The sequence below is a fragment of the Eleutherodactylus coqui genome, chromosome 3 (assembly GCF_035609145.1).
Source record: "Eleutherodactylus coqui strain aEleCoq1 chromosome 3, aEleCoq1.hap1, whole genome shotgun sequence".
NCBI classification, from domain to species: Eukaryota; Metazoa; Chordata; class Amphibia; order Anura; family Eleutherodactylidae; genus Eleutherodactylus; species Eleutherodactylus coqui.
Genome location: NC_089839.1, coordinates 232,441,583 through 232,455,374, shown reverse-complemented (window position 1 = coordinate 232,455,374; position 13,792 = coordinate 232,441,583). Strand labels below are relative to the sequence as shown.

General features: G+C 41.6%; 1 protein-coding gene across 1 annotated transcript in view; it reads left to right on the top strand.

Moving 5' to 3' along the window:
• Positions 1-13,792, top strand: part of HMCN1 (hemicentin 1) — a 313,489-nt gene that overhangs the window by 265,590 nt on the left and 34,107 nt on the right. Inside the window, exons 89-93 of the mRNA XM_066597086.1 lie at positions 2,338-2,508; positions 3,015-3,185; positions 7,201-7,371; positions 7,564-7,734; positions 13,467-13,637. Coding sequence (XP_066453183.1) covers positions 2,338-2,508; positions 3,015-3,185; positions 7,201-7,371; positions 7,564-7,734; positions 13,467-13,637 — 855 coding nt within the window. The remainder of the gene's footprint in view (positions 1-2,337; positions 2,509-3,014; positions 3,186-7,200; positions 7,372-7,563; positions 7,735-13,466; positions 13,638-13,792) is intronic.

Here is a 13,792-nt window from a genome sequence, read left to right as displayed (position 1 = left end):
ACATAAAACTGACATTGAGCTACTCATATAAATTTTATACAACCCAATACAGACATTCCTGAACTAAAAACCTATTGGCTGGGGATGGAAGTTGTCCCATCTGATTTATATGGGCTGAACACATTAAAAAATCCATTGCCTTCAGCTATGCCATCAGATATAACCAGATCTGCTCCAGCCCAACAGACAGGGATGAACTTTTAATTTTATACTATCTTAAATTGACATTTGTAAGCCAGGGCTACCATCCCACCTCCACTGATGAGCAGATCTACAGAGCCACCAGGATATCAAGGTGTCAACTACTCCAATACAGAGAGAAGGAAGAAAACAATTGTGTACCTCTAGTAGTAACCTACAATCCTCAGCTAGAGGTACCAAGGAAAACTGCAGAGGGAACTCTATCATATCCTACACAAGGATGACATTTCATTTTCCTCTGCGAATGCACTAGGGAAAAAACTATTTAATAGGTTTGCTTTTTCCTAATCACCCTCTACAATTTTTCTTACATTATTTATTTCAATATCCTCATGGGGATTTATATCTCCCAAATGCCCTTCCCCTGCAATAAGATCATAGGAGTTGGAACAGATCAGAATTAATAACGATATCAAAGGCGTTAAATTACGTAATCAAAAAAACAAAATAGGGTTTTATGCTGATGACATCATCTTGACGCCTAACGTTCGCATCTCGTCCTTAGAAAACGTCCAGTCTGCACTTTTGGACTTTGGAAAAGTCTCATATGAGCATTGGTATTGCTAAAACTTACAAATAGCATATAATTACTCACTTTCCATATGGTTGGGGTGACCATTCTATACCATATTTAAGTATAAATTTAGTTCATGCACATTTGCTAAAAACTACTTGTCTTTATTCATTTATATCCCGCAACGCGTATTTCTAATATTTTACCAACTGCAACAATTTCTGTCCCAAACTTCGTCTTTATTAAATTTTAGTCCATTCTTAACCCCTGAAGGACGCAGCCCTTTTTTTCCATTTTCTCTCCCCCCACCCCCATTTCCTTTTTAAAAAATCATAACTCTTTTATTTAACCATTGATGCACGAGTTCTATTTTTCAATGGTGCTCTTTAATGTACTATGGAATTTTTAAAAAAGTTTTTCATTACATTATAAGTGGGGTGAAATGTAAAAAAAAAAATTTGCCATCTTTTGGAGGGCAGCCTTGTTTCTACGGGGTGCTGACTGCAATGAAACTGACATCATAAATGTATTCTGTGGCTCAATACCATTACTACGATGCCAAATGTATATGGGTTTTTTTTAGGCTTTACTACTTTCGTTTTTTTCCAAAGATATTTGATTTTTAAAGATTACTTTCTGCCCCTATCTTCTGACAGCCATAATTTTTAATTTTTCCATCAACATAGTTGTGCGAAATGTCTTGTAGTGTCTATTGGCACCATTTTGGAGTACATATGACTTTTTGATTGTTTTTATTACATTTTTTCATGGAAATAGGGGGACCAAAAAAAAGCACAATTCTGGCATAGTTTTTTTTTTCTGACAACATTCAACATGCGGGATAAATAATGCATTACTCTGATAGATCAGACTTTGACAGATGCAGAGATACCAAATATGGTTTAGGGTTTTCTTTTATTTTGATTATTTTATTGTAAACTAGATTGACGCGATGTTTGCTACGCGAATATAAAATGTTTGGAGGAAGGGTTGTTGTGGACTACTAAATCTGCTTGGTTAGGTTATTCAGAGTGTCGCTTTGTATTTGGAGCAGATGCCTAACATACAAAAGCCTAAACTTTTATTTTTTTAATAATAAAACTTTTAAAAATTATTTTTTACCTTATTGTAGGTCATACTGGTCCACAGGATAAAGACAGTGTGTCCCCTTTACTGTACCATGAACACCCTAAAGCAAAAATCCCCAAAATGGTTCAAGTGCATTTTTTCCCCTTTTACTCACTTAGAAATGTTTTAAAACCTTCCCATGCCTTATGTGATACGTTAAATGGTGCCATTAAAAAATACTTTATGTATATGATAGGTCACCTGAAAAATCAAAATGTTATGATTTTTTGAAAGTGAGGATACCAGAACTGCAGAGTATAATCTGGATGCTGGTGCATAAATGACCCTTGGTCTTGAAAGGGTTAATTATAGGCTTCCACCATTCCAACAATATCTAAAAATTAATCAAGTGCTACACATATCCTTCTTATACTAAATAATCAGAGGACATCTCCCGAAAAGTAAGACTGTTGCAGTGGACTAGAATTTGAAATGTGAATTTTTGGGCGCCCAGGTATAAATGATCGAAATAATGAATTTCTACTTGGCTATAGTGGATGGAAGTTGGTCAGACTGGAGTCCTTGGGAAGATTGTTCAAAAACATGCGGAAGTGGTAAAAAAACAAGAACAAGGACATGTCATGTTCCTCCAGGCCAAGAAGGAGGGAAGTCATGTTTGGGGAAAGCTGTTGATACCATTGTATGCAATGCTGAGCCTTGTCCAGGTATGTATTATTAGAAGTCAACTGCATATACAAAATCTTCATAACTGTTGTTCAGTATTCTCTAAAAGGAAATCCTAATTATAACTTGTATGTATTATATCAAGATGTCTAGTTAACTGAAAAATATTTTCAGATAAATCAGATGGTTATAAGAAATTAAACCTCATCAGAGGGTGATTACTGGTCACCAAGTGAAGACCAACTCCACATTGCTAGGAAGAACCTTAGTCTGATAAGGTTTCTTCCCTCTTCCTTATTTGCATAAGTTACCCAGAGGAGCTTGCATGGCCTCATAAGTCTTCTTACTCACCTTCTAGGTGTCCCCACGACCCTTTTGGCTGCTTTCTTTGGTTAGAGACTATGCCATTCCCCGACCCACTCACCCTCTAAGTGTCTCCACACACACTTGAAGAGACATGACACCCCTCCTGACACACATGAAAGTCATATGTCAATTGCTTTACTATTTCGTTTTTTACTATTTTATTACTTTACTGCTATTTCAGTTGATGGTATATGGAGTTCTTGGCAAGCCTGGGGAGCATGCAGCAAGACGTGTGGGAAAGGAACTCAGACACGTATAAGAGTGTGTAATAATCCTCCTGCATCATTTGATGGATCACCTTGTGAAGGTCAAGATAGACAGACTCAGATATGCTCTGACAGACATTGTCCAGGTATAGTCAGTTACCTCTGTTGATTACTAGAGATGCCATTGATGTTATTCTATTTGGCAGCTACACACCTTTTTATCTCAGTTCTATTAGGATCTATTTGTGACCTGTGACTATACTACTGCTTTCGATAATTTGGCTACCCTTTAAATTTCAGTTAGATCGGCTTCTTTAGTTACCTTATTTGAAAATAAATACAATTAAAAACAAATGAAGCATGTCAAACAAACATTTATTGAAATCTAAGAAAATGTGTTAAAAAATATCCGCTTACTAGAAACAAAGATTTCTAATGTTGAGGCACAGCCTGTACTTTCAGAATGATCTCACTATGAGCAGGCATGTATCAAAATAGCCCAACTGATCCAGCAAAAAACAATAGAACTTGATGCCGCCTTTTTTTTTCATTTAAATTTTTTTCCTCCCCCCTTTTAAAAAATCATAACTCTTAGGGCGCCCACCCACTGGCGTTTGCGATTTCCGTGCGTTAAAAACGCCGCGTTTTTCGCGGCGTTTTTTGCCGCGTTTTCGCGGCGTTTTCGCGGCTTTTCCATTAATTTCCATTGACTTTCATGGGTGCATTAGGAGAAAAATAAGGACACATATGCAACTGACAGTTCCTATGTTAAAAAACGCAACGCAACGCAACGCAAAACGCCAGTGGACAGGAACACATGTTATCTCTATGCCTGTGCAGGAAAATTGCAAAACGCAAACGCAGGTAAAAAAACGCCAGTGGGTGGGCGCCCTAAGGCCTCAGTCACACGGGCGCATCGGCGCCTATATTACTGCAGGAAGGAGACAGACGTACCTGAAGACGGCCGTCTCTCTGCAGCGCCGGAGGAAAGAACATGTGACCGGCTTCATTGCCGGTCACATGTTCTTTCCTCCAGCGCTGCAGAGAGACGGCCGTCTTCAGGTACGTCCATCTCCTTCCTGCAGTCACACAGGCGCATCAGCATCGGTGTACGGGTGCCGATGCGCCCGTGTGACTGAGCCCTTATTTGGCCATCGACATAGCTGTCTGAAGGCTTCTTTTGTGGGCTGAGTTGTATTTTCAATGGTACTATGAAATATACCATTTAATGTAAAAAAATGAAATTCTGCTATTTTTGGGAACATCTTGTTACGTGATAACTTTATTTTATGGGTCAGTAAGATTATTACGCTACCAAGTTTTTGTATTTTTTTTTGCTGTACTATATTTAAAATATCTTATTTTTTTATTTTTCCATCGACATAGTGTGCAAGAGCTCATTTTTTTGCAGGAGATCCTGTAGTTTCTATTGGTACCATTTGGAGTGCATATAACTTTTTCATCACTTTTTATTTCATTTTTGCTTGGAGACAGAGTAACCAAAACAGCGCAATTCAGGCATGGTGTTTTTTTTAAATTCTGATAACGTTCACCATGCAGGGTAAATAATGCGTTACTTTGATAGATTGGACTTTTATGAATGCAATAATACCAAATAAGTTTTGAGGATTTTTAATTTAGATTTTTTTTATCATAAATATGGCAAATGTTTTTTTGGTTTTTTTTGAAACTTTGATAATTATCTTTTATTTTTTTATAATTTATAAAACATTTTTAAACTGATTATTTTAGTGTCTATAGGGGACACAAACTTGTGATGGTTTGTTTGCTTCCGCAGCATGATGTAATACCATATTATTACATTATACTGCGATCCAACAGGCAATCTATCAAGCCACACCACAGGCATGACTTGGTAGGTAGCCTGTAATGGCAGCCCTGGAGACTTTTAGAAGACCCACTGAATGCCATGGCAACCGAACGGCACCCCACGATCTCAAAGCAGGAGGTTGTTCGGGACCCCCAATCATCATTTGGAGCATTTAAATGCCGCTGCCAGAATTGACAGTTGCATTTTAAGGGTCAACAGGTCCAATCAGCAGGAACACTGATTGGGGCTGTTATGGGTGATTATCTGCTGTAAGATGCAGCCAGCACCCACATTGTATGGAGCATGATCGACCACCCCGATCCACCCCATACAAACCCGGAACCATCATGACGTTAACGTATGTCCTAGAAGGTCAAGGGGTTAAAAACTGTGTTACATCCGCTTTACGTACAATGACTTCTTCTAATGATGAGGGCATCAAGTTTATCAATGCTTGGCACTCTTAAGGGGTGATAGATTCCCAAATTTGATGAATCGTCACCTTTAATCCTTACTTAGTGTGGCATTGATTTTTATGCAGCTCCCACTTCATCTTTCCACCTAAGGACTCAATCATTGATAAATCAGAACTCATTGCAGGACAGGGAAGTATGGGGATTCCATTTTGAGCCAACCAGGGTTTAGTCAACTCAGCTGTAGGACAGGATGTTCCCTCTTGTGAAAAATGAGTTCTCTTTTATTAGTTTGAAGTTTCAGAATAGAGGTTAAAAGATGTTCATCCAAAATTCTTTAGCACATTGATATGCATCCCCACACCATTAAAGAAGCTGGAAATGTCGCTGTCCGATTTAGGCACTTTGGGCGAAATTCTTATTCAGAAGTTCGGACTAGAGATGAGCGAACGTACTCAGTAAGGGCGATTTTGCAATCGAGCACCGCAATTTTTGAGTACTTCACTACTCGGGTGCGCTGTGGGTGAGCGGGGGGTTGCAGCGGGGAGTGGGGGGGAGAGGGAGAGAGAGAGGGCTCCCCCCTGTTCTCCGCTGCTACCCCCCACTCCCCTCTGCAACCCCCCGCCCCACAGCACACCCGAGTACTTTTCACCCGAGTAGTGAAATACTCGAAAATCACGGTGCTCGATTGCGAAATCGCGCTTACCGAGTACGTTCGCTCATCTCTAGTTCGGACCTCTCTTATGTGCTTATCACCAGCAAAGAGATCAAAATTCAACTCATCACTCCATATTTTCAAATGCCACTGATGAGGCACAAAGTTTTGGCACTCTTTAGCCCACGCCAGACACTTCTTTTTTATAGGCTTGTAACAAGTGATTTTTCCTTTGCCTTGTAGAAGCCAAAACCTAATCAGTGTATGGCTGTATTGTATGTTATATTACTTAACTTCCTGCCAGTAATGGGATTCAATTCCGATGAAATTGCAGCAACTAATGATTACTCATTCTTCTTGACCATTCTGCAAAACATTTTTTCTGTCTTGAACATAAATTTTTGACAGGTGGTCCATCTTCTTCCCAACATTAGTTAAGCCCTTATTTTAAATATTTCGAAGCAATACCTTGAATTGTTGAGCGAGGTATGTCTAAAGTTTTGGTACTCGCATATTGAGATTCTCCCTTTTTTGCAATTTTATAAGTGCTTCCCTCAGTTGGTCATGTACTGGTTTGGCAAATGGCATTTTTATAAATTATATGAAATAGGTGTTGTGACTGCTGCTTAAATACATTGTACTGCCTACTTTGCCTGGCTTAAACAGGAAGCCAAAGTGCAAAGTTATTAAAATTACTTTACTAAAGGGGTTGCCCCACCACTTAAAAAAGCTTTACAACCACTCTGCCCTTCCTAGCTGCTGCTAACCAGTACCTGTGACTGCTGCAGCCAATCCCTGGCTATAGAAGGTCACTGCATGGCCAGTGATTGGCTGCAGCAGTCATCAGTCCTGCTCAGCAGCAACCAGGAAGATCAATGTGGTTGGGAAGCAATTATAAGTGGTGGGACAATTCCTTTTAACCAATTTGCAAACAATAGCTGGACTATTCGCAGGGGGTGGAGGGACTATTATGCAACATAGGCTGATGGTAAAGAACATGTGTAAAGATACATTTACACAGGACAATTATTGCCCAAATAACAGAAAAGAAAAATCCTGAATTGTGGAACAACCCACTTAATCTAATTAGGTGAGGTTAAACATAAAAAATATGAAGATAAAAATATCAAAAAATGGACACTAACAACAATAGAAATTGCATTTATCATAAAAATTTCGGTCACGTTCTATGTAAACGAGAAATTCCTCTTACAGTGGCGATGTTTGCTCATAATACCTGTGTGTTCTACTACTTTATCCAGTGGATGGTAATTGGTCAGTCTGGGGAAGCTGGACATCCTGCAGTTTATCATGTGGAAGGGGACTTCGACAAAGATTCAGAGAATGTTCAAATCCAGCCCCGCAGTATGGAGGTCACAAATGTGAAGGGATGGAGAATGAAAATGAATTTTGTAATGATGATTTATGTCCAGGTAAGTTCAACTTTCCATGTTATCACTTTCATTCGAGCCAACAGATGGTACATAGATTGTGTAATGACAAGAATGTTTCCATGCACTGCTCACTTCCACTTCCCTATTCCCCTTCTTTGCATCTTAATTCTAGACTGCTGTGATAATTATTTCTGTTTTATACAGACACTAAACTCTAGCTTTTCATTGTAGTTCATGGAAACTGGGGAACATGGAGCTCTTGGGGAGCATGTAGTCGGACCTGCAATGGTGGACAGAAGAGGAGATACCGAGCTTGTGATAACCCAGCTCCCTCACATAGTGGCAGAGGCTGCACTGGTGCTGACACAGACATACATAAGTGTCATTCGAACAAGTGTCCCAGTAAGTATGTTGCTTTAAAGTTTGAATTAGTCTGTGATACATTATTCTACAACTTAAGGAAGAGACACTTAGGCCGGCTTCACACGAGCGTGACGGGCTCCGCCGCGGAATATTCCGCGGCGAAGCCCGTCACGGCGCCCCCCAGAGACCCTATACTTACCAGCGGAAGATAGCGTGAAGATGCTTCCCCGCCCACCGCCGCCGCGTCATGTGACACGCCCACCGCGTCACATGACGCAGCCGGCCGTGTCACATGATGCGCCGGCCGCGTCATATGACGCGGCAGCGGTAGGCGGGAAAGCGTTTTCACACTATCTTCCGCTGTGTTACAGCGGGAGATAGCATGAACGGACGGCTTCCATTGACTGCAATGGAAGCCGTCAGCGCGTACACCCGTGGCAAATAGAGCATGCCGCGGGTCAGGACGGGAGATTTCACAGTGCGGAATTCCGCGGTGGAATTCCACATCGTGAGCATTGTGCTATTAGGTTCAATAGAACCTAATAGCAGCGGGCAACGCAGCGGATTTTCGCCGCGAATTACGCGGCGTAAATCCGTTCGTGGGAAGGAGGCCTTAAAGGATAAAGTTTATTGCATGAAACAACACATAGATATAAATATATGCAATATATTATACTTGTTCCAGTACCCCCTGGTATGACCATTGGCGGAGAAAATAAATGAGCCACAGACTGTTTAAGTACCTCAGGTCCCCCGGAACAGTCAGGGCCTAGAAATAACTTTACTGGAAAGTTCAGCCATACAAGGCCCACTTTGAAAAAGAGACAGTGCATGCAAATTCAATAAACTTGACAGTAGTACCTCCACACGGTGACCCAGACTTCAGATCAACCCGTGCGTGACCAAATAAGGATGCGTACCTCCACTCAGCGGGATTCAGACTTCCGGACTCTTGAGTGTGAGCAATAACTGTAGAATACCTCCACCAGGCGGTCCCAGACTTCAGGATGCGCGGGTGTGTAAGACAAACAATGGAGTACCTCTGCACTGGGCCTTGAAGCTCACTTGCTCACAACTGCTCTTGCTCTTACTCTCTCTCTGGGGCTCACTTACAATTCATGTAGATTCTCGCAAACAGAAAACCTCTCCTCTTCTTTCATCTTCAACACATGAGGGCTGAAGGTACCCCCACGTGCCTCTGTGTTGTGCCTTCAGATGGGACTTAAGAGAGCACTAAAGATGGCACTTCTTTCCTGCTTTCAATCACTCACATTTATAGCCTCACTCATACCATGTGACAGGACAGAAATTGTTACTTTTGCAGACAGTCAGCTCATACTTTGACAACATTATCCCATCAAAGGCGGTAGCTGTGCAATACACATAACCGAATGACAACACAGTTTTGCACAGTGCATCAATATAAGATAGACATATATGACATTATGGAGAGGGCCAGGAAAGCATGTACTGGGCCACTACACAACAACTCTAGATATCTTAATTACTTTGTGAGAGATTATCAAAATACTAATGACCACCTGTCTGTGAGTGAGGGAGGTACATGTGATGATCTCACCGTCATATGATTAGTCACTGGGCCTCAGAGCTCCACCTCTGATCACATGATGGTGACATCATCACAGGTCTTAAAGCACGCAGAGCTTACAGGACCTGTGATGATGTTGTCACCTGGGCTCTGACCTCCACCCTGATCACATGATGGTGACGTCATCACAGATACTTCACTTTATTAAAAACCTGCAGAACCAGACAGCAGCTGTGTGCTTACAGGACCAGTGATCAGTCACCTGTGTGGCAGGGGTCTGGGATCACATGACCAGAGGGTGAGCAGTGTGTGCAGGACTCTGCTGTGCTGGTTATGATTCCTGTTGTATGGGATGAAGAATATATGTAGCATAGCTATGTGTGTGACATGCATGTACCAGAGCTGTGTGTGACGTGCATGTAGCAGAGCTCTGTGTGTGATGTACATGTAGCAAAGCTCTGTGTGTTTGTAATGCGAATGTACAAGAGCTGTGTGTCTCTGTGTGTGTGACATGCATGTAGCAGTGCTGTGTGCGTGATGTGCATGTAGCAGAGCTGTGTATGTGACGTGCATGTGGCAGAGCTGTGTGTGACGTGCATGTAGCAGAGCTGTGTGTGTGACGTGCATGTAGCAGAGCTGTGTGTGTGACCTGCATGTAGCAGAGCTGTGTGTGTCTGTGACTTGCATGTAGCAGAGCTATATGTGACGTGCATGTAGTAAGAGTTGTGTATGTGTGACCTGCATGTAGCACAGCTGTGTGTGTCTGTGATGTGCATGTAGCAGGAACTGTGTGTGTGACGTGCATGTAGCAGAGCTGTATGTAACGTGCATTTAGTAGAGCTGTGTGTGTGACGTTCATGTAGCAGAACTGTGTGTGTGTGTGTGAGAGACGTGTGTGTAACAGCGCTATCTATTATCTATCAAACACCCTAGACGCGCAATGACTGTGACATCATCACAGGTCCTAAACCAGCAGGATCTAAACCAGTGGCCATGTGCTTACAACTCTAATCCCTTTCACTTCTTATGTTAGTAAGTGGCATATTGTGCCATCAGAAACACTGCTACTATAATTTCCTAATAATTACTATTTTTTTCCTATTGCTGAGGCCCTCAGAGCCTTTTTAATATATTCTTAAATAGATTACATATTTAATATTTGACATTAGTAAGAAATAAGAAAATGTATATCTTATTTTACACATCAGCAGAACATAATACATACAGGAGGATAAAAAGACATACTTAGTTTTCAAAAATTCCAAATATGAAAGGTGTTTACGCCATCTTTATGCAAGCTGTTTATGGATATAAATCAAGCAACCATTACCTTCTTATCCTAGCCTCCATTTCTGATGTTTCCCTACATGACTATTTTCCAAGATGGCTTAAAACGACATTTACCACAATTTCCTTCCTGTGCATGTCCCCACTTAAGGCCCATTTACACGGGATGATTATCATTCAGAGTTGTTCAAATCCCTGAGCTCCCCTGGGAGTTTGAACAATAGCTGTCCCATCTAAATGCATGCAGTTCTGAATGACTGTCTGCTTACAGTGAATGGAGATGGGCAGGGGAAGAACTCTCCCTGGCTGCCCCGCCTCTGTGCCGGCAGTGCTTTTTTAGCAATGCCAGCGATGCTCGCTCCTGTGTAGCATTGTTTGCCTGACAACTCATGCCATGTAAATGGGGCTTAAGTGCTGCCCTGTTACTGGCCAGTAATCCAGTCACAAGGGCTGAATATTAAAAAAAAGCCATCCCTGGTCATTCTTAGGGTGGCTTCACATGAGCGTGTGCGTACATAGATGTGCACCCCTGTACGCGCAAAAACGTGTGTATGCAGATGTGCATTGTCTTCAGTGGTTCTGCAGCTGCTGCCGGCGGCTCCATTGAAGACGATGGTCTGCTGGCACCCTGTAATTGTTTTTCAGGAAAGAGCTTTAAATATAAGCTCTTCCCTGAAAAACCACAATTTTAGTGTAAAGAATTCCCTACCAAAGCTGTCACAGATGACAGCTGTGGTAGGGGATCCAGCTGCCGGCATCCTGTAATTGTTTTTCAGGAAAGGGCTTAAAATACAAGCCCTTCCCTAAAAAACAAGGCAAAGTAGCGTGAAAAATTTAAAAAAAAACATACTCACCTTCCTTCTGCCCTCTCTGCGCTGTCCGCGACTCTGCAATGCAGTTCTTTGAGCAGGCGGGGATTTAAAATCCCCGCCTGCTGAAAGAGCTGCTTCTGATTGGCTGAGGTGCTCAGCCAATCACAGACCGCTGCTTCTGACATGGCAGCGGCGGACAGGTAAGTATATTTTATTTTTTTTACGCTAAAATTGTTGTTTTTCAGGGAAGAGCTTATATTGAAAGCTCTTCCCTGACAAAACAATTACGGGGTGCCGGCAGACCATTGTCTTCAATGGAGCCACTGGCAGCAGCCGTCGCTCCATTGAAGACAATGTGTGCATTCCCTATGGTGCACGCATGTCTTATCTTTGCAGGCACACGCCTGTAAAGCACAGACATGTGAACACACGATAGGGAATGCATTGGTTCTAATAGATGCAAGTTTTTGTGCGCGCGTATGCACGCACAAAAACCCGCCGTGTGAAGCCACCCTTACTGAGCAAGTCCAGCCTGTAGCTGTGGAATGCCTACAGGACGTAACCATGGCAACCTGTGAATAAACACTTCTTCAGTGCCAGGAGAAGATAATGGCTTTTAGACCTACAAACATAAAATCCAAAGCAGAACCACATTGTGAACTTTAGTAACATTTGATTAGCATTCATTTGACAGCTACTTTGTGTAACTGGAATACCGCTTTAATCGTAAAAGTGGCAGAACAAGTTAGTTGTCTAAATAGCAAATATCAAGTCACATCTCTACCTGTGCAGAACTTTTTAATTGCTTGGATGTTTACCAATTTTCCCACTTATTGACTACTTGAAAATATAAGAGACTTAAATAAACACATTCATGTAGTACATTTGGTACAGTGCAATTAAAACAAATGCTGGCAATGCAGGCAAGTATATGGAAGATGTAACAAGCTCTTTTACCTCTTGTGTCACCTATATTTCCTTATAGCCTGTAAGTTCTTGTCTATTGATTTAATAGTCTTTATTATGTCTTATTTTTGTAAGTTCCTCCTGACTAGTAAACTGCTGTGGAATACTGTTTGAGCCATATAACGATTAGTAGCAGTAGCAGGTTAATGTAGCTAGGCTGTTGTATTGGTATTCCTACTCATTCATTGTATAGAGTATAGGTAAGAAAGAGGAAGAATTGGGTAAATTGGTTGCCAGTGGATTATGCAGCAACACTTTATGTGGTTCTGTCATTTAAAAAATAAAATATCTATACTTACCTATTCCTCCCCAGGCAGTCTACTTACCGCATTTTCTACTCACCGATCTTCTCCCAACTCCTGCAGTCCCCTGTGTCAGCTCACCCCAAGCTGGCCAGATCCTCTTCTTCCTGTTATGTAGCGGCTTTCTTCTTCCTACAGGTTAGTGTAGGCTGTGTCACTAGTGACGTAGTGTTCACTGCTTAGCAGGAAGCACCGATTGCTACGCCGGGCTAATACCAAGACTGCGCATGCGCGCTGTCTCGCAGTGTTAGTATAGGGATTCCTGTGGTGAGAGAAGCGCGCATGCACAGTCTTGGTATTGGCCCGGCATAGCATTCGGCCCTCTCTGCTAGGCAGTACGTACATTGCCCTGCAGGAAGGAGAATGCTGGCAATGTATGTAATGTCCCCGGAAAAAGAAGAATCCGGCCAGCTGCAGGTGAGGTGACCCGGGGACTGCAGGAGCCAGAAGAAAATTGGCGAGAAGAAGGTGTGGTAAGTAGACTGCCTGGGGAGGAATAGGTGGATATTGATTTTTTTTTTCATGATATAACCCCTTTAATGTCAAGTAGCAGCTGCAAAAATAAACATGATTTTAGGGTGTATAAATAGAGAGATGAAAACCTGTGATCTGAATGTATATATACATAGATCACCGGCATACACACAAAGTATGCATACAAATCTAGAAGTCAACTTACAGTCACATATCTTTACATCATACACAAGCTATCAAATGTGTGAAGATCATTCCAAGTGCCCTAAAAGACATATTTCCACATATAAATAATTTATATTTTGTACCCTACTTTTTTTTAAATAAAACCCAGTGTATGTAGAGAATCCTAAACACTGCATATTGTAACATTCCTTGTAGTTGATGGTAACTGGGGTCCATGGGAAGCTTGGAGTAAATGCTCTGCTACGTGTGGTGGTGGTCAGCAGATTCGGACCCGTTTGTGCAAACATCTTGTGGAATCCAACAATGTTCGATCCTGTCCAGGGGACTCTACCCAATTTCTGAAATGTAATGTTCAAGCTTGCAAAGGTAAACCTATTTACTTACTACTACATGGGTATGAATTAATTGTTATTTGTGACAGTACACTTTGAATTGAGCAAGAGAAAAAAACATGGAAGAGGTGAAAATAATCTTAATAATTCCTCTCCGATAAATGTGGGGATTACATTGAAAAATTCTTC